Source organism: Epinephelus fuscoguttatus, unplaced genomic scaffold (genome assembly GCF_011397635.1).
Source record: "Epinephelus fuscoguttatus unplaced genomic scaffold, E.fuscoguttatus.final_Chr_v1 AP022699.1".
Taxonomy (NCBI): domain Eukaryota; kingdom Metazoa; phylum Chordata; class Actinopteri; order Perciformes; family Serranidae; genus Epinephelus; species Epinephelus fuscoguttatus.
Genome location: NW_026057521.1, coordinates 53,639 through 81,520, shown reverse-complemented (window position 1 = coordinate 81,520; position 27,882 = coordinate 53,639). Strand labels below are relative to the sequence as shown.

The window sequence follows — 27,882 nt, the reverse complement described above, 5'->3', positions numbered from 1 at the left end:
AAACAACCTTATTTTTAAAATTGCATTCTTTTAAAATGGCCTTCTTTCTCATAGAATCCACTAGGAGCCGATGGAGGTCTGTAAATTCCAATTCGTGTAAATATCATTTGCTGTGAGAGGGTAATAGTGAGGCCGATACATTCTAGATTAGTAACACACACCATGTTATTTGTTTATACTTTAAGTGGTCCCGAACATAAAACATCACCCCACTGCCTCTGGCTTCTGACCTATCTTTTCAAAAAATATTGTAGCCCGGTACATTTAACCCTGCTGTTGGAGAGTTGGTGTGTAGCCATGTCTCTGAGATACAAAGATAATCTAAGTTTGAATAATTTAATATGTTGTACTTGATCACATTTGGATACAGTGCTTCTTATATTCAAGTGTCCGCCAAGAAGACCCGTAGGTTTAGCGTTGATGTCCCATACAACACGAGCGTGGTTCAGAGTCTGAAGTATCCTGTATTTATGATGTTTAATAACAGCCCTATTTCTCTGCTTCGTTGGTTTGTCTTGATCAAGAGTACTTGGGGTAGCACGGGGGCAATGGTGGGGAGAGTGCACCCAGATTCACTAGCCCTTTGCTGGCTGTTGCTATGTGCTGGGGTAGCTGCACCACATGTTCAAAGAGTGATTGCTGTGTGTTGCCACCAGCATCACCATTTATCGCTGTTGTGCCAGGGTTTATGCCACCAGGTAGGATTAGTGTTAGCGCAAGCCGAGCGAGTCCCAAGTTCAAGTTAGCTGGTGAGGGTTCCAGAGGCAGAGAGGCATTCAGAGGCGCTCTCGTTGTCTGAAAGATTTTGACTGTATTGTGAACTGTGGTCAGAGATGTCAGAGATGCTGCGCTCATCATCTGATTGGTCAATTGGCAGGTCACAGTTCTGGGCCAGAATTTCTGAGTATGGCCCTCTACAGCTTCTGTTCTGTGAATGGCCATCTTGACGCAGTTGGGGGACATAGCGGTTATGCTTCTTGTCTCCCTACTGTCTTTTCACAACCCCTTTTGAGCTGCTGTGAGGGGGCTATTTTGGGGCAGGAGATCTGTGTGACTAGGGATGGGTACCGAAATCCGGTACCAAATTAGCCCCGGGTCTAAATGATCAAAGACCGTAGTATTGATAAGATGGTATCGGTTCTTTTATCGGTATTTTGGTTTAATTCATTATCATCTCGTAGCCTCTCATCTGCGCTCTGTGCCGGGGCTGAACTGCTCCACATACACGCACATTCACGCGTACACACACACACACACACACACACACCAACACGACATGATAATCTGTGAACAGCCGAGCGGCTGCAGTGGAAACAAAGTCAAAATAACTCGAAAATGACTTGAGTTGATGGCAGCTACGTTTGTTACTGTAAGTGCAATTAAACCCTAGCAAGTAAGAAGCCAATAATTTATCAATACATGTGTTCAGCAGGCATGAACATTTATACATGTAGACAACGATATTCAGTAGGGATGCACTGAATATTTGGTAACCGAATATATTCGGCTGAATATTGCAAAAAAACACACATTCGGTATTCGGTGGAATAAGTGAAAAGCAAGGCCGAATAATAGTGGCGTGTTTTGATAACGCAATCAAACACTGTGCGGTGATGGACAGAATAAAATGTCGGCAGTGTGGCAATATAGGCTTAGCGGCGACGGAGAAGTCCAGCTCCAAGAATGTCCTCTTCTTTCATCATGACTGCCTAAAAGCACCTGGACAGCAGAGCCGTGGCAGCACACAGGTATGTGTCGTGTCACAGGAGAAACGAGCCGTTCACATTTCTCTCTTTGTGGCAGGTCACAGTCCACAAACCCCACCGCACTTAAGGGACTGTTCTTTACTTATGAAGGGACTGTTCTTTACTTGTCAGAGGAGGAGGGTGGCTGGTTGATTTTTATTTTATTTATTTATTTTACTTCTACCCCCCTTATGTTAATCACATATTGATGCAGTTTTTGAAGTATGAATAAGTCAATAAGTAATTTATTCCATTGAAATATCATTGATGTATTATAGAAAAGTGATTTATCTTTTTATAAATGACAAAAGGCACATCTGCCTCATTTTCGTCGTGGTATCGTGATACTACTCAGAACCATGATATTTTCACTGGTATCGTACTGTGGGTCCCAATTTTGGTACCGTGACAACACTAATCTGGAGGGGGTTCATCTGCAAAAACTAATCAATCAATCTTTATTTATAAAGTACTTTTGATACATAAATGTAGCACAAAGTGCTTTACAAGGTTAAAAAAAAAATGTTTGTAAAAAGTTGTAGGCCTGAGATACTTTTTTTGGGAAGACCAGCAAGCAGGGCATTACAGTAATCAATACGACTGGAGATAAAAGCATGCATTAGCGTCTCCGTGTTGGCTCGGGAGAGAAAAGGGGCGAACTCTGGCTATGTTTTTTAGATGATAAAAACCTGTTTTTGTTACATGCTTAATGTGTGGAATAAAAGTAAGCTCAGAGTCAAAAATAACGCCCAGGTTTTTCACTTGAATAGATGGATTTAAGGACAATGCCTGATAAAAGGTTCTCTCTCTGAGCCTCAGGACCGATGATTAAAACTTCAGTTTTGTCGTGGTTGAGCTGTAAAAAGTTTTCTGCCATCCAGGATTTGATGTCTTAAATGCAGTTAAAAAGGGCATCAATTGGCCCTGTGTCATCAGGAGACATGGAGATGTACAGTTGTGTATCATCAGCGTAACTGTGGAAGTTAATACCATGTCTCCTGATGACACAACCAAGAGGCAGCATGTACAAATTAAAAAGTACGGGACCCAAAATTGAGCCTTGGGGTACACCACATTTAATTTCATGGATCTCTGAAAAGCTTGTATCCATACTTACCAAGAATTTTCTATCTGTGAGATAGGAAGTGAACCACTTAAGAACAGTACCAGAGAGGCCGACCAGCTGTTAATGAAAAACTAAACAACGGTATTCGGTACTCGGTATTCGGCCAAGCGTTTAATTTTATTTGGCTTCGGCTTCGGCCACAAATTTTCATTTTGGTGCATCCCTAATATTCAGTATGCTCCGTCCACAGATTCTCATCCATCAACACTAACCTTACGTTTTACACGCCAATTTAGACAGCATGCTCGTTCGGCTGATAGCGAATTGTTACTAATAAGCTCAAATCACTGCTGTCTGTGTGTAGACTAACTTAGTTTGACACTTTTTGGGCAGATGCTTTTCAACTAAGCTGCAGGCTGAGACAAACAGCCCCCCTTCTCTGTACCAGTGCTAATGTTACCTGCACACAGTGAATCACATCAGCAGAGAGGGAGCAGGACAGGAGGACAGGAGGACAGAGGACTGGAGGACTGACTGATAAATATTAAACTTCACTCAGTAGTGCCATGTCAGGAATAGGGGTGAGTTTGTGTACAAAAATCTCTAAACGTTTAGAGTGGGTCATTTTTTTCGCGTAAACGTGTACATGGGTTTCACCGCTGGGTGGTGTTATTGCATTATACCAGTAAAGCCCCAGTTATCCGAATACCAACCAAACAGGCCATTTAACCAACGGTTACAGGCTGCCACTCTGAAATATCGCCATTCCATCGGTCCGCCATCCCGAATTTTGGTCCCTGAGTCCTGACAGTAAGCTATGGCGAGCCTGTAGAAGCCATATTTCCCATGCATGTCAGTGATTTACACCAAGGACGCACGCGAGTAATTCAGGCTGACATTACCTGTTTTTCAGTGAACTCTTCTAGTAATTTTATCAAAAAGCATAGCATATATGCTCACAGTAAGTTATTATTATCATTATTATTATTATCATTATTGGATCTTATAAGAGTGGGCTACAATGAGTACTGGGCCATCAAATCACAGCATCCGCGGTGAGAGGACACGAAATTGTGTGCGCTTTTACGCACGCGGATCTAGGCGGTCACAGATATTTGATGTGATGTAGATGTAGCCAGATGTATTACCTGTTTTTAAGCGGCACCGAGATACGTGGCTCGTCCGTAGCACGAGTCATGTGCGCCACTTCACCACTGACCCGTGCGTAAAAGCAAAAAAGTAAAAGTGCGTAAAAAATTTTAAGTTAATATATTGTCTAAAAAGCAATTATTTAGAAATGGAAAAAGAACCGATAAGAATACCGATTAAGTACTGGATCAATAAGGAGTATTGATAAAAGTAGTACTATAAATAAAATCATTATGATACCCATCCCTATGTGTGACTATGATGTTTGAGTTGGCTGGCTCAGTTGGTATCCCCTTGACTTTGGAAGTGAAAGCAGTTTCCCAAGCTACCTGTGTCAACTTTTTGAGCTCATGCATAGATGGGATACCTTTACACATCAAGAGTACAAGGTGAATGTGTACACAAGGATGCAGGTTACACAACAACAAGGACATGAAGGTTGGATTTTCTTCTAAGCCTGGTGCATTCTTGCCCTGAAAGTACACGTCTCAAATGTTTGTAATAATCTCTAGGATTCTCATGACGTTAATGTTTAATTTGAAGGGCTGCAACCATTGAATAAATCTCATCAGCAATAGAGAAAATTCTTTCGTCAGCTCTGACACTAGAAAGCAGAGACTGTGTAAACTTGTGGACAGCTTTAGAGCTGGTCTTCCACTCGAGTTAAATCTTCTCCTTTTCGGTTGCAAGGGGCAGGTCAACTAGAATGTTGTCTAGCTCCCCAAAATAGTCATCAGTGTGTAGACTAGAGTTGTCTGGATCAAACTGTTCAATGTCCTTGGCTAAAAACTCAAGCACTTCAAGCAAAAGTATCAAACAGTGCCTGAGAAGGACATGGGGCAGGAGATCTTGCAGAGGATAAACTACAAATTAGGGCTGGGTTAAAATAATCGTTTCATCCGATTCAAATCAATCTTCACTGGAATGACCTGATACCGATTCTTAAAATGCAAGGTTGATCTTTTAATATATGCTTTTTCCCATCTTTACTCTGTGTTTTTGTGCGTGTGTGTGTGTGTGTGTGTGCATGTGTGTGTCTGTTTGTGTGTGTGCGTAACAGTGGCATGCGTAGCCAGGACACACAAGACAGTAGGAGGAGATGCTGCAGCATGGTAATAAATGACACCCAATTGACAGAAAAGTAAGCTAACGAAAGAGCCGGTAACGTCAAAGCTTCTTAATACTGCGGTCATTCATAACTTAGTGCTGTGGCTCGTTTACTACCGGCGAGATTAACGGGGTTAAAGCTTCACACATCCGTGGGAAAAGCATATATTAGCCCTTTTTAGATAGGAATTGTGCAGATTTGCAGGAAAGCCCAATCAGTCTTTTTCAGCATTGGCAGTATAAAAACAAAATCGGGGAGTGCGGCAAAATGCCGCCTACCTACTTTTGTTTATACATATGCGCCTTTTTCGGGGCAATGGGGGGCGTGAGCAAGTAACCAAACGTGTAGCTCAGCGTGTGACGTAAACAGTGACATGGGAGGGAAGCCGCAGCTGGTCAGTCCTTCGGCGATTCTCTCGTAAGTCGGCCCGTTCTTCACCGTCCCCATCATCTGATGGTTAATGACCTCTTCATTTGCGAGAACAAGGGGGTGCGCAGTTCCTTGTCTCCCCAGTTGCTCATCTTTACAGTGTCTGTCAGGTTTGCGTTTCCCTCTTGCTACAAGCTGCTCCCTAATTCCTGCTATCAGCTGTTTCCTGTTTATCCACCGCCAGTGGCTCGCATGTGCGGCGTCATCAACAGCTCCTCCCACAAGTCATCAACATCCCCTCCCGTGGCGGAAGGCCGCCTTGGTCTTTTTAAACTGAAAGTGTTCCACCAATGTGACAACCCTACAAGGCGGAAAATTGGGCACCTTGGATCAACTCACCAATCCGGTTCTGCGTGTCTAAACGCTCACAGCTTGCTGGCAAAACAGCCCAACATTCATGGAAAATCTGGCAGTGTAAAAGGGGCTATTAAAAGATCGATCTGGGATTTTACGAATTGATATCGGGTCGTTCCAGTGAAGATCGATTTAATCGGATGGATCGATTATTTTAACCCAGCCCTAGTTATGACACTATCCTGTTTGCTGCTCTAACACCACAAATTTTCCCGCTGTGGGAATAACAAATGATTATTTTATCTCATTGGAAAAGATTATGTATAGTGGCTCTTACAGTAACTAACATTTCAATCTTCATTCAGTGCCAGTAGATATCATCTTGATGTATAAATGGAGGCATAAAATACAATAAGTATGAATGTAAGTCTTAAAATACTAAAGCATGAACATATTTTCCACCACGCACACACACTTTGGCTTTGATTGTGTCAGCTTGTTCATACCAATTGTTTTATTATTATGAATGCCAACTGCTGAAAATGGGAAATCAGTGCATATAAATTTATTATCAGTACTGAGTCAGTCGATATGTTGCACATAATAGTTGTTTACTGATTGATTGATTTTGTGTTTGGTGCACCATACGTGTGGAATGTACTGCTATGCAATGTCAACATAATAACTTTAGCTAATAGCATTAGCCTACCTCCACTCTGTCTGCAGAAGGTATCCCTGCTGTTGGAAGCTCAGTCCGATGGTCTGCATGTGCAGTGTGTAGACACAGATCACCGCTATGGCATCCTCCACCCAGCAAGACTCATCGTTACCATTGATGGAAAAAAAACTTATCTTTAAAAACCCAGAGGAAGCAACCAGAGAACTGAAAAAACATCTTCCAAATACATTTGGATAATTTCCAGGCACTTGAGGAGCGCACCGGCAGACTGACATGGAACCAACTGATCTGCCGGTGTGTCTTTGAGGGTGGGTTATGCGGGGTGATGCTCTTGTGGCCTGGACCGGGGCCGGAGCTGAATGACCCACCTACTTTTTCAGGGGTCTGAATATTGAGGATGGCCGCGCCTTTTCTTTCTTTTTGGCTCACGGATGGGAGACTGGTACTGCGTCGTTCTCAGTTTTGTTATGTGTGTATTTGCCTCTTGGCAGCTTAAGATAAGATAAGATACACCTTTATTGATCCCACAATTGAGAAATTCCAGTGTTACAGCAGTCAAGGGGAAAGAGTCAGATTAAAGATTTAAAAATTTAAAAACCTAAAAAACTAGGCATGCTAAAAAGTAACAAAAATACAAAAAATACAAGAAACGGTAATAAATAATAATAGTAATAATGAGCAATGGATTAAAGTGAGCATATTTAGTGCAAAGTGAAAATTGTATCTGCAAATAAACAACGACAAGGGGGACAGTTATGCTTATTATGGTGTCCCTAAAGCGTCCATGGTGCAGTTTATTGTGAGCAGTGCTGGTTATGTAGCCTGACAGCAGCAGGCAGGAAGGACCTGCGATAGCGTTCCTTCACACACTTTGGGTGAATTGTTCTATTGTTGAAGGATCTCTCCAGAGCTTTTATATCCTCCTGCAGGGGGTGGGAGTCGTTAGTCCTCAGATACCCCTTTTCCACCAAAGCAGTTCCAGTGCTGGTTCGGGGCCAGTGCTTAATTTGGAACCGATCGTCCTGTTAAGACAGACAAAAAAACTGGCTCTGGGCCAGAAAAAACGGTTCCACTAGAAGAACAAACCACATACGCCACGGGGAAGGGGGCGGGGTTATTGAGACCAACAACAATAAACGAGACCGTGTGAAGCAGGATTTTTTAAAAAAACAGCTAAGAGTGAAGCCATGGACACATTGAAGCAACAGTGGTCCGTCGAGGAAACAAGCTGTCTCCTTGCCTTATGGTCGTCAGCAGAGGTTCAAAACAAACTTGAGGGAGCTTCGCGGACCAAGCCGGTATTTATCCAAATACAGCATGAGATGGCTGCGGGGTATGAGAGGACCACCGACCAGATAAGCAACAAGCTTAAAAAGTTAAAAAAAAAGATTACTGGGACCAAAAGAAGGACCTCGGTTGAAGTGGCAACGGGCAGTCAAGGAGGAATCCACATTTTGACGTCCTGGACTCGGTCCTTGGTGACAGACCAGTGTGCCAAGTGACCGGAGCTCTAAACTCAGCCACTGCAATGCTGGAGGCAATGGTGGACCAAAGCGTGACGCTGCCGCAAACTGAACCTGGTAAGTTTCTTTTCGAACATTTTCGCCTTGCATACAGTTGTTTAGTGTTACCAGTTTCTTCAGATAACAGCTGTGTCCCAATTTAGGGCCCATGTCCCTCGGAGGATGCCCTAAATTGGGACACAGCTATTGTTTGTGATGTCTCCTTGGGTTAATGTTAACTGATCAACAGGTTAGCCGTGGTAACATTAGCTAACGTTAGCAAGTTACTTAGCCATGGGCTCACCTACCAGCCCCACTTTCAGTTAGCTCAACATTCTATAATGTGTAGTGGACAAGTCACTGTTTAAAGCGCTGTTTTTCATGTGGTCTATAGAGTTATCTGCCATCGAACAAGACAATGCAAACTTGGAGCGAACGTCGCCACTCCACTGCAGCTTGCCAACACCATCCAGCAGCTCAGGTCAAAGCCACCAGACCAGACCAGGTAAGAATTGTTGTGCTATTTATCCAGTAGTTTGTCTCACCAGACACTATGCAAACATGGAGATATACCTAAAAGTATGACTTGATGATATAAATATGTGAATAAATTTTCATTTTCTAAAGAGACATGTCTGCTTCTGTATGTTTTCACTTAATGATGTACAATTTAACTGTGTTATAAGTTCAAGTAAAGCTAGTAAAAACAAGTCAAGAACTCAACAGGTTACCCATTTATGAAGATGCTTTTCTTAGATGTCTTCAGTCACTGTGTTTATAAAGAAATGAGAACATGACAGCCATAATCATTTCTATGAATTTATTGAACTGAAGGATGAAACAGTATTGTTGACATGAAGTAGTCCAGCAAACACAGGTAAAAGTAGTCAGGTAAGCAGCAACAAAACAGCAAAAACAATGGAGAGTAGCAGCCAAAACATGTGCAGCATACACAACCAGAACTAATTTTGGCAACAATTAAATCGTAGGCAACTGGACTTTGATTTTGTCTAGAAGACGTTTCGCCTCTTATCCAAGCGGCTTCATCAGTTCTCAACGCATCGGTCTGACTAGTCCTCACTAGTCTGACAAACAGTGGGTAAGACTCAGGTTTTTAACCTCTGTGGAGGTGTACACCCACCACCCTCATAAGACAATACTTCGTTAGTGGAGTTTCACTGGACCATTGTTTGGGTCAGGTGAGTCACACTAGTGAACGACAGTCGTTAGGAGTGAGTGGGGCCACTGGTGAGCAACAGTCGTTAGGCATAATGTGTGGTTACCAGTGAACGACTGTCATTGTGTTTCTTTGAGCCACTTGAGGTTAGTTTCGGGCAGTCTTTGTTGTCCAATCTCTTAGGTACAGCAGCAAGGGCCGCATTGTAAATGGGGGATAGGTGGTGTCTCAGGCCACCTCCCCTATTTAGAGACGGCTTCTCTATTTTAACGTAGATGGATTCTTTCACCCCTCTTTCGAACCATCTGTCCTCTCTGTCCAAGATTTTCACATTGCTGTCCTCAAAGGAGTGAGCCTTCTCCTTTAGATGTAAATAAACAGCAGAAACTGGACCTGAGGAGTTTGCCCTTCTGTGTTGAGCCATGCGCTTGTTTAATGGTTGTTTGGTTTCACCAATGTATGAGTCCTTGCATTCTTCACTGCATTGGACAGCATATACCAAGTTGCTTTTTTGAGTGTGTGGTACCCTGTCTTTGGGGTGTACCAGTTTGTTACTTGGTTTGAAACACACAGGAATTTGATGTTGGTTGAAAGTTCTCCTGAGTTTCTCAGACACCCCGGACACATAGGGTATGACAATGTTCTTGCGCTTGTTTCCTTCCTCAGCCCTCTCTGAGTTATTGTTCTTGTTGGATCGTTTTGTTCTATTGAACGTCCAACTAGGGTAGCCACAAGTTTCCAACGCTAACCTCAAGTGGCTCAAAGAAACACGACGACAGTCGTTCACTGGTAACAACACATTATGCCTAACGACTGTTGCTCACCAGTGACCCCACTCACTCCTAACGACTGTCGTTCACTAGTGTGACTCACCTGACCCAAACAATGGTCCAGTGAAACTCCACTAACGAAGTATTGTCTTATGAGGGTGGTGGGTGTACACCTCCACAGAGGTTAAAAACCTGAGTCTTACTCCACTGTTTGTCAGACTAGTGAGGACTAGTCAGACCGATGCGTTGAGAACTGATGAAGCCGCTTGGATAAGAGGCGAAACGTCTTCTAGACAAAATCAAAATCCAGTTGCCTACGATTTAATTGTTGCCAAAATGGAATTGACCTGGATAAATGAGAATATCCACAGACTAACCAGAACTAAATAAAACAAACATTTGAATGGCAGGTTCAATTTTTCCCTCTGTTAAAGTATGCCATTAAAGCAGCTCTAATGTCAGCCCCTTCTTGGTTGCCATGATCTGGTAATGCCTGAAGAGGAGGCTGAATGTTGGCCTGTCTGTCCTGGTGTTCCTCAGTGAAATTGTCACCATGTTCCTCACAAATGTTATTAAGGACACAGCAGGTCAGCGCCATTTTCTTGCTCAGGTCAAACTTGCAGTCATTTCTTTTTAGGAGGCACCTCCACCATCCTTTCAATCTCCCAAAAGCCATTTCCACAACCGACCATGCACTGCTTAATCTGTAGTTGTAGGTGTGTTGTTCAGGGGCCATTTTGCCAGTGTCCGCAAAGGGCTTCATGAGCCAGCTCTGCATGGGGTAGGCTGGATCACCTATCAGGTAATGTCCAACTTCACAGCCAGAGATGGACACTTTGTTTTGGCTCAGAAATTCCCCGTCACTTAGGACTTCCCACAAATGTGACTGTTTTGCGTCATGCACACTCCCTGGAAAGCCAACACATACATCCCAGAAAAGACCTCTGCCATCCACAACTGCTTGCAGAACAACCAAATGCCATCCTTTCCGGTTATAGTAGTCTCTGGGATACTCCTCTGGTGCTATAAGTGGAATGTGGCTTCCATCTATTGCACCAAACACTGTGGTACCCTCCAACGACTCTGAAAGAGATCGGCCATTTCCACCAACTTCTCAGCATCAGGGCATGTAATGTGGGCAGTGAGCAGCACCTTGATGGCTGCATTGTAAAAATCCTGCACACAGTTAAACACAGTGCTCAGACATACTCCAAAAAGATAGCTGATGGTTCTGTATTCATCACCGGTGGCCAGCTTCCAGATGGCAATCGCCACCCGCTTCTGGATAGGGACACACAAGCGGTAATTTGTGTTCCTCCTCCCAATGACATGCCTCACTCAACTGCAGATGTACTCGAATGACTCTCTGGACACACGGAAATTCTGGATGAACTGGACAGAGGTGAAATCAGGAGCAATTGTATCCCACTGGTAGTGAGATCTTGGGTGTGCCCAGACAACGGGTGATCTTCGCCTTGTCATAACTGCAATATGACCTATAAAGACAAATATGTAGAGGTAAATAAGCATGTTGAGCAGAGAGTGATCAATACTAAAATGAATATCCATCATGCTATTTAACCCTTATGCCTCATTTAATAAAGTTTTGCTTGTATTGAAAAATAAGGCCTAGTCCACACGGACCCGTGTACTTCTGAAACTGTGTATTATTCTATGCGATTTAGCTGTTTGGCCACATGCAGCCACACTTTTGGGTCCCTGAAACCGCGTTTCTTTGAAACCGGAGTCCAGGGTGACGTTTTTGGAAGACTCCGGTGCCAGCGGTTGCGTGTAGATAGAAGTAGTATTTTATTACCTGTCTCCATTGCTGGACGTCAGAGCGACAGTAAATAGCTCTTTTCAAAAAGTTTACTAACTACTAAAATCCCACATCCTGTGTTAAATACAATGTATCTATATGTAACTATATTTACAGTGAAGCTTGATTCTGCATTCATAGCATGTGAATGTGCTGTACATTTAATGTAGTTAAAGTGTAATATATCATTCTATTGAGTTTACTATATATATGTGTCTATCTATCTATCTATCTATATATATATATATATATATATATATATATATATATCTTCACTGTTTTTTTTTTTTAAATGGCGCTTCGCACGGTCTCGTTTATCGTTATTGGTCTCAATAACCCCGCCCCCTTCCCCGTGACGTATGTGTTTCATTCTTCTAGTCCAGCAAAGAACTGGTGCCACTCTGGAACCAGTTTTTCTGGCCCAGAGCCAGTTCTTTTCTCTGTCGAAACAGGAAAACCGGTTTCAAATTAAGCACTGGTCCCAAACCAGCACTGGAATTGCTTTGGTGGAAAAGGGGTAAAGTTGAACCAACTGAGAACCAGCACCAGGTCAGCACCAGCACTGGAACTGCTTTGGTGGAAAAGGGGTAAAGTTGAACCAACTGAGAACCAGCACCAGCACCAGGTCAGCACCAGCACTGGAACTGCTTTGTTGAAAAAGGGGTAAGAGATGACAGCTTGGCTGTCATCCTCCTTTCTCCCACCACCTGCACAGAGTCCAGAGAGCATCCCAGGACAGAGCTGGCCTTCTTGATCAGCTTGTTGAGTCTCTTCCTATCTGCAACCGAGACGCTGCTGCCCCAGCAGACCACTCCGTAGAGGATGGCTGATGCCACCAAGGGTGTCAAAGAAGGTCTTCAGGAGTGCCCCCTGCACTCCAAAAGACCTGAGCCACCTCAGCAGGTAGAGTCTGCTTTGGCCTTTCCTGTATAGTGCTGTTATGTGATCAGTCCAGTCCAGTTTATGTCTTGTATGTTTGTTATGTGTAACCCTTTATTTCAACCCTTTGGTACATAATACAAATATTATGCTTTTAGGCAAGGTTCCTACATTAATTAAAGAAGTTTTGAATATATATGGGTCCTAATACTATAAAGTTGATATCTTGGAATATAAATGGTGTCTCAAATAAAGGTAAACACTATAAGATCATCTCATATTTAAAATCATTAACGTGATGTGGCAATGCTTCAAGAGCTTCATCTAAAAGAGGCTGAAATGCCTAAATTAAAACAGAGATGTGTAGGACAAATATTTTCTGCACCAGGCAGTGGAGCAGCTAGGGGTGTCAGCATTTTGATAGCAAAAAGAATCTTATTTAAATTAACAGAACAAATTGTTGACAAGGATGGAAGATCCATTATAATTTCAGGTTTCTTATAAAATCAAAAATATACACTCGTTAATATTTATTCACCCAACTCCTAACTTCGATCAAAGTTTGCTGGAGATCCCATTCTATTGGGAGCAGACTTTAATATGGTCGGTGATCCTACTATAGACCGCTCAAGCCGTCCCCGTCTATCAGATGGAGCTCTCTCTACAGCTTTTACTGAATTAAAAAACTCATTGGCATTGACTGGCATTTGGCGCCTATCTAATCCCAGTACCCGTGAATATACTTTTTACTCCATGGTACATAATTCATATTCACGAATAGATTATGTGCTTGTATCGAAAGCTTTAATGGAGAATGTGTTACATTCTTAGATTCATAGTATCAAAATATCTGACCATGCACCTATGTCAGTTATATTCTCTCCTCTAGTTAATAAACACAAGACTAAACAATGGAGATTCAACAATTCTCTTCTGAAAGATGACGAATTTATTTCAACAATTAGAGGAAAGTCTTAAGTCTAGTCTTAAATGTGGAGACGGTGTCTGCCTCTCGGACCATAACAGGAAGATGATTCCACAGGAGAGGAGCCTGATAGCTGAAGGCTCTGGCTCCTGATCTACTTTTGGAGATTTTAGGGACCACGAGTAACCCTGCGTTCTCAGAGCGCAGTGTTCTGGTGGGATAATATGGCACTATGAGCTCTCTAAGATATGACGGAGCTTGACCATTTAGAGCTTTATAAGTTAACAGTAGGATTTTAAATTCAATTCTGGATTTTACAGGGAGCCAGTGCAGAGAAGCTAAAACAGGAGAAATATGATCTCGTTTCTTTGTTCCTGTTAGTACACGTGCTGCTGCATTCTGTATTAGCTGGAGAGTTTTTAAGATCTTACTAGAGCTACCTGATAATAGAGAGTTACAGTAATCCAGCCTTGAGGTAACAAAAGCGTGGACCAATTTTTCTGCATCTTTTCGGGTCAGGATAGGCCTAATTTTCGCAATATTACGCAGATGAAAAAATGCAGTCCGTGAGGTTTGTTTTAAATGAGAATTATTATTATCAATTTAAATATTTGTTAATGACCTATTTTCATGATGAAAACAAGACTGCAACTAAATAAGAAGTAGTCTTGGTATGAGAATCATAAGAAAATGTATTATATATTATATATTAGTTGCAGTCTTGTTTTCATCATGAAAATAGGTCATTAACAAATATTTATCGTCTTAGTTTTTAATTAGAATTATTAGAACACACATACACATGACCAGCAGGGAATTAATACATTAGGTAGCAGTGCTGTGTGTGACTTATGCGCTGATTAAGTGGTGGGTGATCGATTTGCCTAACATTGATTGTTTCAGCACTGCGGTAGTGGACAGCTCCTGTTAAGAGCTTCTTAAAGAGCGATCTTAAGAGCGATCCTTAGAAGGGCATTAAGAGCGCATCTGGGAAACACTCGTATCTTAGCAACCCTTCTTACCAAAGACGTTCTTAACTGTGCTCTTAAGTCTTAAGATCGCTCTTAACTGGGAAACACGACCATTGTCTGTACATAGTCAGTCAGTTTACCTGGTAGGATATTTATGTCAGAAGTGCTCTCTGTCTCGTCACTTGTGCATACTGTAGCCTACTCATCATGTTGCCTACTGACTACATCGCTACTGGCATTAGCTACTGATGCCCTAGAGGGCCATCTGCTGATAATGATGTGCTTAGCAGGAAAAAATAACCACACATCCCAGTAAATGATAACTAATTACTGAATAATACATGAGAGTAAAAGTAATTGAAATATTTTTGGTGTTCATTAAAAAAAAATAAATAAAAAAATAAAAAAGAGGGGAAAATGTTTTGTTTTTTGTAAGCAAACTTTTACCTTCACCTTGACCTAAATGCATTTTCTTGAATTCCATTGATCTCAAGAGTATCACTAACTGAATGGGCACCCTAAACTTAGTTGGAAATGAAAAGTCGAGCATATTTGAATATTATTGGTGGCCATCTTGAATTTGACCTCTCCTGGGCCTCAGAGGTCAAATCTGTCTTCCCTCCACATCTGAAAATAAACCTCATGGTATGTACTGACTATGGTAGAAATTTCATGCTTTTTTCAAAAAGTGCACAATTCCTCATAATTTGAGAGCTTATCCGCTGTACTATATACCATTTAAGGAGATTAAAATGCAGTTTGGCCTGAATGATTCTGCATATCTTCAATGTTTTCAGTTGAAATCTGTTTTTAAAAACTTTAAATCTAAAGGAATCATGTTGGGATCTAATACTCTCCTTGATGGTAAACTGAGAGCTGCTGCTACTGGATGAGGAACAGTTTCAGTTATTTATAAGTTATTAAGTTTATCCCTGCCTGACAGCACTACTTCCACCAAGTCACAATGGGAATGGGACATTGGTTCATCTCTCAGTGCAGATCAGTGGGATTCAATACGGAAGCATTCAACATCCATTTCCAGTTATGTAAGATATAAAATTATCCAAATTAAAATTATACACAGAGCTTATATTATACCAGGTAAGTTTAAAAAAAAAATGGACCCAAATGTCTCTGAACTGTGTTGGCATGGCTGTGGTGAGCTTGGTACTTTTATGCATTTACTATGGTTCTGCCCAGTGGTAGAACAATTTTGGTCTGAAGTAATTGATATTTTAAAAGTTATATTGAATATTCACATTCCTCAGTGTTCTGTTGTAAGTTTACTGGGAAGTAGAGTGGAAAGTATACATGCAAGAATTACTCAACATATTATTGCTCTAGCTTTTCTGTCTCTGAAGAGGACAATACTTATGAACTGGAAGATATGCAAGCCAGACTGCTATAATAAACACAATTGGCTGAAGGACTTTTTAGACCTACTGTCCATGGAAAAGGCAACCTCAATCCTTAAAGACAATGAAAATGAGCAAGTTGCCCCATGGACTGTCATTAGAGAACACTTCAACAATAGAACAGTAACCTGGTGTGAATAATAATGATTTTTGAGTTGGACCTGAACTAACCCTTTTCCAACCCTTTCACAGTCAGGTCCATAATTATTTGGACTATGATACAGTTGTCATCATTTTGGCTCTGTACACCACCACAATGGGTTTTAAATGAAACAATGAATACCTGCTTAAAGTGCAGACTCTCAGCTTTCATTTAAGGCTTTTTTCAAAAATGTAGTATGAACCGTGTAGGAATGACAACCATTTCTTCACACAGTCCCCCGACTTTAAGGGCTCATAAGTATTTGGACAAACTAACATAATCATCAATTAAACAGTCAGTTTTAATACTTGGTTGCAAATCCTTTACAGTCAATGACTGCCTTAAAAATGTCTTTGGTTGCTTTTGCAGTATGCTTCAGCTCATTGTCCAACTGCACTGTGAAGCATCGTCCATTGAGTTTTGAAGCATTTGGTTGAATCTGAGCAGATAATGTAGCCCCAAACACTTCAGCTTTCATCCTGCTGCTCTTGTCAGCAGTCACATCATCAATAAATACAAGAGAAGCAGTTCCACTGGCAGCCATACATGGCCATGACATAACAGTACCTCCATCATGCTTCACTGATGAGGTGGTGTGCTTTGGATCATGAGCAGTTCCTTCCCTTCTTCCTCCTCTTGTCTTCCCACCATTCTGGTAGTTGATCTTTGTTTTATCTGTCCATAGTATGCTGTTCCACAACTGTACAGGCTTTTTAGTTGGATTTTGACAACGCTAATCTGGCCTTCCATTTTTAAGGCTAACCAATGGTTTGCATCTTGTGATAAACCCTCTGTATTTATTGTAGTGAAGTCTTGTCTTGCTTACAAGAGCAGCAGGATGAAAGCTGAAGTGTTTGGGGCTACATTATCTGCTCAGATTCAATTAAATGCTTCAAAACTCATTGGACGATGCTTCACAGTGCTGGACACAGATGGACATTGACCTGAAGCATATTGTAAAAGCAACCAAAGACATTTTTAAGGCAAAGAAGTGGAATGTTCTGCAATGGCCAAGTCATATCATCTGACCTGAATCCAACTGAGCATGCGTTTCTCTTGCTGAAGCCAAAACTGAGGGCAAAACACCCAAAACACAAGCAGGAAGTGCAGACGGCTGCAGTAAAGGGCTGGCAGAGCATCACCAGGGAAGAAACCCAGCATCTGATGATGCCTATGTGTCCAACACTTCAGGCAGTCATTGACTGTAAAGGATTTGCAACCAATTATTAAAACTGACTGTTTAATTGATGATTATGTTAGTTTGTCCAAATACTTATGAGCCCTTAAAGTTGGGGGACTGTGTGAAGAAATGGTTGTAATTCCTACACGGTTCATACTACATTTTTGAAAAAAGCCTTAAATGAATGCTGAGAGTCTGCACTTTCAGCAGGTATTCATTGTTTCATTTAAAACCCATTGTGGTGGTGTACAGAGCCAAAATGATGACAACTGTATCATTGTCCAAATAATTATGGCCCTGACTGTATATGACTGCCTGTCTGATAGCAATTCAACCATGCAAGATGCAGTCATGAAACTTTACAGGTGTGTAGTTGAGGGAGCTGGAAGTAGGGGGTAGCATGTAAGGAAGGGGCTATCCCCAGAGAGAAACAGCTTGTGGCTTAGTTGTCAGTTATTGAATCTGAATCTGCTTACCTTTTATTTTCTACCTCCTCTTCGGATGACCTCAGGCTCCTTGGATTGTGCAACAACTTTGCATATGTGATTATGCTGAGCGCTGCCCATGACATCCTCAAAAAACAAGAGTCAGAAAACTCCACAGCACCTGTAAGAAGGCAAATTTTTATTTAAATATTTAGTATTACAGTGACCTTTGTTATTGCTAATGGCTTGAAGCTTTAAAGTCTGTATACACATAAAGAAAGCAAATTATTCACTCTTACCCTTTTCTTTTTTATATGTAGACTTCAGCCTCATCAGCCGTGGATTTCCGGAACAGCAGCAACAGTAGTCGCTATGACTGCAGTCCTGTCTCCACTGCGGTAAATAGTTTCTTATCATGCAACAGGGAATAACCTTAACCAGTCTGATATTGACAGGGAATTGTTAGTTTCTCACAAGTCTCACTGTTGTGTGTAGGGGTGGGCCATAAAACGATCTCGAAACGGTATTGCAATAAAATGTATGTAGATGACGATGATAAACTATCGTCATTTTTACTCTATGGATAGACCTAGATGAATCCAAACAGCGTGTCATGCAGCAGAATGTAACAGACAGCTGTCAGTCAGTCTTCAGTGTTGGGGATGCGTGTCATTGTATGCAGCCATTTTTTACTGCAAAGTTTGTGCTGAAGTGAATGTGCCGCGGTGAGGAGGAATTGAAAGTAGCATGGACATAACGAAAAGAGAGGAAAATGAGTGGAAGTGGGGAGCAAAGCGGTGGTTACGCTGCGGAAGTGCTTGCATTACCATTAAAAAAACGGACAAAATTGTGGATAAAAACACAACATCAGTAATTTGAAGCGGCTTGACTACTTGAAAGGTGACGACACACGGATGAAGATGGTCTGCAAAATATGTCGTCGGTTGATGCCAACCAGGACGGGAAACACAACAAATCTTTCCCCTCACCTGAAAAAGGGGCATCCCAGCGACTGCACCAAGAGCATGAAAATCCGGCCCACAACTCAGTAAGTCCACCAACAAGTGCTGCCAAATGGCCTAGCACTTCTGCTGCTGTAGGCAGCCTGGTATGAGAAGCAAACGAAAAGGACATGATGCCCATGACAACCGTGGATAAAGACAGGTTCAAGAAATTATTTAAAGTGCGAGACTGCAGGTACGAGATCCCAGTCAGGAAATATTTTTCTCAAACTGCTCTGCCCCAGCTTTAGGACGAGTGCCATGGAAAGCTGGAAAATCATTTGGTTTCTTCAGGTGTCTTATATTATGAGGATACTTTTCAAAATTACAGCATTATAAAATTATATGTCGTGATAAATATTGATATTGGTCAATACGGGGAAAATGATCGTATAATATTTTTTGCGATATCGCCCAGCCCTAGTTGTGTGTATTTTCACAGGATATCCTCAGTCGTCATTTAGCAATAATGACATGTTTTATGTTCTTTATATATTGCCACCACAATAGCATTGGAAGCCACTGCTTTGCACAATCAGAAAATATATTCCACGGAAATCTTCTAACATAATTTCCCTCAGTATGTTCGGCATATCAACACTAATGATTTTAAAGAGGACTCTCATGCTTTTCTCACCAGGCAGTGCTGTTAGCTGACATCCTCCCAACACTTGTCATCAAGTTGTCTGCTCCCTTTGTGATCCACAAACTGCCTTATAGGTAAGATAATCATTAGCACCAGACATCCCATCATGTTGTGCTTTATGCAGAAACATTTTTAACCACATGTGAATGTGGTGCTTACTTTGGTGCCTCATTTGACTTTTTGTTACAGCAAATTTTTCAAATAGTGTCCAGTGCCAGGGCTTCATGTCCCCTGCTCTCTGGTTAATGCAAGCTCAACACTTGTTTTATGTTTACCTGTTGTCTTGATACATTTACCATCATATACATTCCATTCACTAGTTCTTTCCAGTCACTTCTACTAACAGTCAATGAAACGCAACACTTCGCTTGGTACTGGTAACATGTTTCTGTGTCTCCACAATGCTTCCCTCCTCTAGTGGTCTGTTATTTTGAAAAATGTGCAGTTGTTCAGTTTCATTGATGGTAACCATTATAGTATAGCCAGTGCAATCCGTGTTATGGGTATTATTTCATTCACTGGCCAGATTTTATTGAATTTTTATTGACAGTAAACACAGACTGGTTGTCTTGTTGTGACTTGTTTACAGTGCAGTCTGTCATTGGACGTTCTTCATGAATATTGTGCCTTTACTGCCTAATTCTTTTTTTCTAGTATCCGAGTATTGATCTGTGCCATCATGGCAGCAACAAGTTTCCTCTTTGTGTCCTTCTCCTCAGCTGTGTGGATGAGCATTCTAGGTAAAGCTGCTGTTTTTTACAGAGCTCTTATTAATTTTAGTTATAGCTCTTATCATTATTGGTGGTGAAACTATCAAGAATCCTGATCATGCATTAGATAAAGCTTGATATATTTCCTGTTATCTTATCGGAATGGGTGCAGCTGTGGTTTTTACACAGAAATATGATACCATTTTAGTCTTATCATGACGTGCTACACCAAATATTTGTCACCATGCCAACACTGTGTATCAGTGAACTGATACTGAAGTTCAAGTTTGTAAATGTATGTAAATTCTGTAGGAGAGGAGTTTAAGAGAAGGAGGCAAATGAATGATATTATATGTTTAATATGAAGGTCCTTGTTCTCCTTCTCAGCACAACAGAGGTCAGAGTCCAGTACAGCTTAAAGGATAACATCACAACTTTTCTCTATCTCATAATGATGCAGCCAGCAGAAATGTATCACATTACTCATGGGGTCCTGCAGGGCTACCCCTGATATGACCCTGTGAGCCCAGGCCCCTGCTACAACAGAGCCACATTACCCTCAAGAAGGTTTTGGGTCAAAAATGACCCCCTTGGCCCCTTTTTACAACCCTGTTGCTCCGACTCTCTATGTATACAAAAATAACAGCTGTGTGACATTTCAACTGTCAGTGATGATGCAAAAGGAAGATGATAGATAAAGTGTCTGAAATCTCAATCCACTGCTCAATAGAAAGGAAAGTGCTCCACTAATTCTGTGATTATCTAGGTAGAAGTGAATAAGAGAAGCACCAGAGCCTGCTGAGCAGTTGATGATAGTGATATGATGATAATAATCTGTATAGCTCTTACAATGAAGTAGGGTGTACTACTGTATGCTGCTGACCTTTGCAGTGTCACACTTACGAAACATGTAACAATAAAGAGAAGCTTTAATTCCAAATACAGCAAATGTATTCCTCAGCATCAGCATCAGTGCTCAAACAATCTGGTCTCGGGTCTGGGTCAGGCCATGTTGTCTCAACATCATCATATCATAAGCACATGGACATGCATCAAGGCCCTTTTTATTGACCTGTGCAGTTCTGAGTGGCATGTTAACAATTTCAAGGCTTAGTGTTTGCACCTGGAGAAAAGTATGCTGTTTGAGTTGAGGTTGTGATGACTTGAGTTAATCATATTAAAAGTATGTGTTTGCTGAATGAACACACTGCAATGAATGATTTATTTGGCCACTTTTGTATGTTTTGCAGAAAAAGAGAAGTGATTAGTATTTATAGTTTTGGGAAATGGTTCTGATTTTCATAGATGGCTTCATGGTTTGGATTTTTTAGTTAAAAGGTCCGGTTATAGTGTTGAAGCCTTTAAGATAAACTTTTAACTGTATTGATGGCATATATTGAAATAATAGAGTAGAGCGCAATTTTATCTTTAACTAAAGTGTAAAATTGTACTTTGCCTAAGCATTTCAGGCAGTTTAGTACAGTTCACCAGTAAGTCAACTGGCATCATTTTCAGGAAATGATTAAAAACAAATGAGGCACTGCTGAGTAGTTTTGTATTAAATGGCAAGAGGACATAACATGATGAGATCTACTAATGCCATATAAATGTTTCAGCTATTCAGAGTTTAGCTGGCACATGCCAAGTTTTTGCTGGTATCACAAATACCACAAGTCCCCTACCATTATATTAGGGAGGCGCCCCATCGGGCAATCACTGACTTGTATTATGCAGATTTCCGGATATTAATTACCATCACACATCCACAGTGGTCACAGTCTTCCTCTTAGCGTGCTTGTTGTAGTTAGGTGACAGCATCAGGGATCACGTTCTCCAGGAAGATCTCCAACACACTGGGGGTCTCCTGGTAGAACAGACAAGAGATAGCAGTGTTTTCCCTACCATTATATTACATGGGCGAACCCAACCCGAGCCTGATGCAGTTTGTTATCTGACTTAAGCCCTATTCGGACAGGATTAGTTTTACATAGGTACATGGGGTAAAGTAATAATTACCAGAGATTTTAGTCCGAATGTGCCATGTCAGTAAACATTACTGCACGATGTCAGTAAAGATTACCGCGACTTTTACCTTCTGTAAAAGGGTCCAGGACAATTACCTCAGGTAATACTAATCCTGTGTGAATAGACCAGCAGTAAATAGCCTATGTGTGTTAGGGCTGTCAAAAAAAAAAAAAAAATCGAAGTTAGAAATATATTTGAATATATATGATTTTTTATAAGTTCGAACCTAAATTTGATAATTCGAATGTCATTAATAATTAATTAATACTATCACTAATGTTGTATATCACGGCGAATCCCGTTCGGGACGCAGCGAGAGGAGAGGCGCCGACGGAGGAGCCTGCTGTGCCAACACCACCCACTGCGCTGTCCGCGATGTGTGACCTGTTCGGGGAGACATACCGGGAGAGTGTTGCACCTGCTGCCTCCCAGCCTACCCTTTTTGAAGAAGAGATGAACCGTTACCAGAATGAGACACCACTCCACTCTTGTGGTGGAAAACTATGCACTGAAGTATCCAAACATTGCTCAGATAGCGAGGCAGAAGTTGATCATACCTGGCATTTCAGTGAGGTCAGAACGGGTGTTTTCATCCAAGTGTCACGTTCATATTGCGTCAGCAATAAGCATGTTATTTTTTGTGGGGGTTTTTTTTGTAAAAAAAAAAAAAAAAAAAAAAAAAATAATAATAATAGCCTAATACTAATACTAATACTACTACGACTAATAATAAATTCTAATATTATTCGAACTCAATTTCATGGTGCTTTTGACAGTCATATCATACGCACATGACGGCAGGAGGGGACGGCGGTTCGTGAATGGATTTACCCCTCCCACTTGTGGTAGTTTTACTGATATTTCTTATCCCGTGCGAATCGGCCATTAATATTACTGACGTCCTGTAGTAAAGTGACATTACCCCACGTGCCCATGTAAAACTAATCCCGTCCGAATAGTGCTATAGTTATTATTATGGACAGTGTGTAAATGACCATCAAAAGAAGGCAGCATGGCAGTGTACACACACTTAATTGGAGCAGGGCCTGTGTTGTATTCAGGCGTTGTCACGTAAATAACAAATTCCAGCCCATGAATAGGCCATAGCACAACACAGCAGCATGTCAAGTGGGCCGAACCCAAGCAACCCCTAGGCTTCGCTCCACCACCGTGAGTTCGACGGTGGATAGTGGGCTTTGTGGCTCACCAAGCCGGCCCTGAGCTCAGGTGTCATCTGAAGCTCTCTGATCTAAAGCGATAGCTCTGGTGTCTGGTCTGTTTCTTTTCGCAAGTTACAACATTATCTGTCATGAAAACACAGTGATTATCTTTTATGAAGGATATAAAGAATATATTGAGAAGAAACAATGATCTGGTTATGATTATACACCCCTCTCTGTTTAGACACAACTGGCAAATATGTGGAATATATTTGCCAGTTGTGTCTAAACAGAGAGCGAGACCAGCTCACACACGTGTGCACACATACACACACGCACACGCACAAACAGACAATAACAGAGCTCTATATGTGTTTAGAACAGAGCAGAGGAGCAGAATCTCTCACTGACCAGCACAGAAAAATACTCTTCTGGAAGAGTATGTGTATTCACAGGTTTTATTACACAGGTTTTATTACATTTTGTTTAAAAATAAGCTGTGGTGTAAACAACCAGACGACTGCTAACAGGCGGCTGTGCGACAACTGATACATGGGGTGATGTTTGGTGCAGAGTCTTTTCCCTCCTATGCTCTGTCACTTAAACTGTTATTAGTCACTCTGTCCAATAGACTACTTCTTTAATTAGCTTATTTCAAGTTATTTATTTTGAAATATTTCATTGCTCTTTAAATTTAGGCTGTTATATAGCTATTTAAAAAACATGGCTGGCAGTACTAAGATATAACCCCCCTGTGTTTATTACTTTTCTGGTATTCATCAGCATGTTTAAGGCATCTCTGTCCCTCCCTCTCTATCACTGTGTTTCTAGGAGTGATCTATGCTAGTATCAGCTCTGGTTTGGGAGAACTGTCCTTCCTTTCTCTCACTGTCTACTTCAGCAGGTAAACACCCATACCATCCTCACATGACTATCTCTAGTTAATGCAAGTACAGATACAATGCCAGCAAATGACTGTCCCTGAAGTGTAAGGTATAGTCTGTTGATAGCAAACAGCTTTATACATTACTGCATATTATTATGTCAGCTGTCAAAGCGCTTCACTGGTCAAACTGCACAACTTGCCATCTTGTGATTGGGAGTCTTGAAGTTGTGATTTTCATATAACATGACTGACCGGTGACAAGGCGTCAGACAAGACCTTTGACCAGAAGGAATCCCTGATGAGTATGTCTGGCTCCAAACCACTTCTTGTGATGACTACACTTGCGAGAAGTGACATAGAAAAGGATGTGGATAAAAAAAATGTTAGCACAATAAATATTTTCATATTAGTCAATATTGATAATAATCATACCAAAAAAGTCAAATCATTAATTCTTTTAAGTTTAAAGGCTGATTTTTTTCCCCTGACTGGAAGTTGAAGAAACCATATGGTTTATTGTGGTTTAAACTATTATAAATACCCCTTTTCCACCATATTTCTTACTTATTCACTTTCTTTTTTAAATTCAGTGCACACTAAATTGAATCAATGTTATAGCTGTTTGTGCGGAGACGGACGGTATCTTGTTGCGGCGTGTCGTCGTATCTTGCCAGTTTAGGGGCTGAAATTAGTGCGTTCTCATGGATGTTGTGTTTCCATCTATGCTGGAGCCAAAAAATACCAGTGGCTACGGCAGATTCATTTGACCTGGGTGTGAATGCTGATTGTAACCTTTCCCATTACATTAAAAGCCAGATGTTAGTGGGTGTTAGCTGTTTTTTTGTGCAGTGGAAAATGGGCTTTATTGTCAGAACATTACAACATTTGTCAAACGGCAGAACAGTTCTAAGGTAGAATCAAAATAATGTCAATAAATAAAACAATAAACAGACAACGAAATCTTATGTCTGGTTTACAGCATGTCAAACTTTGTGCAGATGGTATAAAACATTTTATAAGTGTTTTAGCTGACAATGTAAACAGTAAATACACAAAACAAAAATCGCAACTGTGGTCAGTGTTTTCTGTACAAGTTTTACACCCACAGTATGTAATTTCTGCTGTTTCTCAATGAAAACAATAACAAAAAAAAGTTGGTAATTAACATGGGGCCATTTATTGCCGACAAAATCTCTCTGATGTGACTGAGGAAATGTATGAAAGTTTGATGCATGTTACTTCTAGTTACATTATGTCATTTCATTGTAATGAAATAGTTGGTTAGTTTGTCCCGTTATCATGCTAACTTACCATTAGCATTAGATGTCACCTGCACAGCTACTGTAGTGAACGTTGTGTGGCAAATTCAATTGTGGAGCAGCGTTGCAGTGTTATCTGGGGGTAAAAAACATTCATACTAAAGTAATTATTTTATCTCTAGGGAAGAAAATTATATCAAGATCATTATTGTTATCATTTTGTTGTCTAAGCCATATGCAAGTACAAAAGCACTGTTTTCTTATCATAGAATTCTCATCACAAGAGTCAAAAATAAAATTTTGATGTTTTGTTTGAGCTTCTGTACCTACCTAAAATCTTCTGGCAATAATTTAGTAAGATTAGTAAGTAAGATAATAGTAGACATAGTCAGAATGTAACAAAAATGTTAACAGTTGGATGTCAATGATAGTCTAAAAAATCCTATAAAAAGTCTGAAAATTTGAGTTTACACAAATCTGGAATTTTGAAATTGCTCTAAATCTGGGGTTTGGCAAATGGCAAATGGAAAGTCAGGGCTAAGGTCAAGAAGAGCATACTCGGCACTAGATAAAACTTAAGGGAAGATGTACTTCCTCTTTGCAACCACAATGCCATGTGACAACAATGTGATCATACACATACACATGCACGCGCACACACACACACACAAGCTTCAAGTTTCTGAAAGATGATTTGAATACCTCATTTCATGTCATGAACCAGTTGAAAACTGGAAGATTGTCAGTAATAAAGTCTGGTAGCTGCTGATGGTGTAACAAATCATGTGTATGCATATATATTATTGTGTTTTATAATGTAACTGCAATTGAATACACCGCAGTGTGTCTTATAAAGATATTTAGTTTGGATTGTAATCAGTGTTTTGTTGACTCAGGGATGTACTGGCAGGTTGGGGCTCAGGTACTGGTGGTGCTGGTGTTGCTGGAGCCCTCCTATACTCAGGCCTCACCCAAGTTGGCCTGTCTCCCCAGGAAACGCTTCTCATCATGCTGGTGGTCCCATTTGCAATGTTGATTTGGTAAGTGACAAAGAGAAAAGATAAGAAAAAAGTTATGTCAATCGACAACTGATAAGGATTTGACACTTGCAACAGACAATAACAAATATGGTCTGATTATATCTACGTTTGGTAATTTTGACCGGTCCCTTTGTGTGCAGACCAAGTATGGACAGATTGTTGTGTATGCATGTCACACATCTCACACTGTACACTTAAAGTTAATGCTTATTGCACTTTTTCACATTTCTTTTACAGAACAGAAAGAAACAGAAAACAGAAACAGGATTTAAAAAGTCCAAAGAGTGGCTACTGTCTTTGAATCTGTTATTGTTTATTATATTACTTTGTTGACAATAATTTTGGATTACACAGTCAAGTTAACCTGACCTGCTTTTAGTCCTTGCATTTGTGTCTTAGCTTTTTTTCTCTGTTCATCCTTCTCTTATTTTATACTCAAAGTTCAAATGACATGATTCTTCTCTAAAGTTTTGCTTGTCCAAACACCACCACCAGCTATTTTTTCCTGCTGGTTCTTCCACGTTCATTACCTCAGTGGAAAAGCAGGGATACAGAATATACAGCTGTGGGCTCAGAGGAGAGACAGCAGCTGATGGATGGATCAGAAGAAGAGGAGCAGGAGAAATCAACCCCAGGTACACATCACAAACCCACACTATAAACAAAAACAAAACATAAGAAATTAGTATGATAAAAAATAATTTGACATAAAACCCATCCAGTGAAAGCAGGACTTTTAGAAATGCATGAATATATTGTTTTGTTGCTTGGTGAGGGGTGAGTTCTAACATCAGCTGTCCTTGTGCTATACATTCATTTGAAAGGCCTAGTAGCAGTATATTGCTGTGATCTAATCAGATGAAGGCATGTGTCAGTTTTGTGAGGAAAAAAGATCTGAATTTTGCTTTTAAGGTGATAAAACAGAGTTTTAGTTTCATTCTAAATGAGTCATTACATTTGTGAAAACGTGGTGAAATGTAAGTCAGATAACCTCATGGCCCCAGTCTTTTTTATCTTGGATTAGGTGGAGGATGTTGTGTGTCATTCATTTACGGATGTCTGCATTGGAAGTGATAAAGCAATTGGTGTGTGGGTGGATCTGTGTGGGGAAGCTGATATATGTAAGATGTTATCCACTCTATGTAGCAAAGAAAACTGATAGCTACAAACTGATATTTACATGTTTTGCTCAGCTTGTCAGTAAGATAGCTTCGAGGTTGTTAAAAGGTGATTTTTTTTTCTGTTTTTGATATAGCAAGGCTAGCAGTTTTCCCCTGCTTCCATTCCACGTGCTTAGCTTGGCCACTAAGTCAGACGACAAACAAGGGTTTGGACTATTCCTTGACATTGGCAATCATAGTTTTAGGGGGGATGCATGGTGGATGCACACTTTTTATTTATTGATGAACAACAGCTGGGTACAGTGACTGTGTCCAGCTTCCTGAAGCCTTTTTAGCACAGCAAGGGTGCCAGGTTTGGT

The 27,882-nt window shown here is 40.8% G+C and overlaps 1 protein-coding gene across 4 annotated transcripts in view; it reads left to right on the top strand.

Moving 5' to 3' along the window:
- Positions 1 to 27,882, top strand: part of LOC125885355 (battenin-like) — a 72,385-nt gene that overhangs the window by 7,598 nt on the left and 36,905 nt on the right. For 2 of the 4 annotated variants that reach the window (XR_007448859.1, XM_049570844.1), the window contains exons 3-9: positions 17,762 to 17,858; positions 17,996 to 18,073; positions 19,317 to 19,396; positions 19,977 to 20,062; positions 24,049 to 24,121; positions 26,259 to 26,402; positions 26,898 to 27,037. Coding sequence is in view for 3 of the 4 variants with exons in the window: in XM_049570844.1 (XP_049426801.1) it covers positions 17,762 to 17,858; positions 17,996 to 18,073; positions 19,317 to 19,396; positions 19,977 to 20,062; positions 24,049 to 24,121; positions 26,259 to 26,402; positions 26,898 to 27,037 (698 nt within the window). In the remaining variant the exon portion in view is untranslated. Of the gene's footprint in view, positions 1 to 12,453; positions 12,642 to 17,761; positions 17,859 to 17,995; positions 18,074 to 19,316; positions 19,397 to 19,976; positions 20,063 to 24,048; positions 24,122 to 26,258; positions 26,403 to 26,897; positions 27,038 to 27,882 lie in introns of those variants that run through there. The other 2 variants (XM_049570845.1, XM_049570846.1) reach the window with 2 other exon arrangements.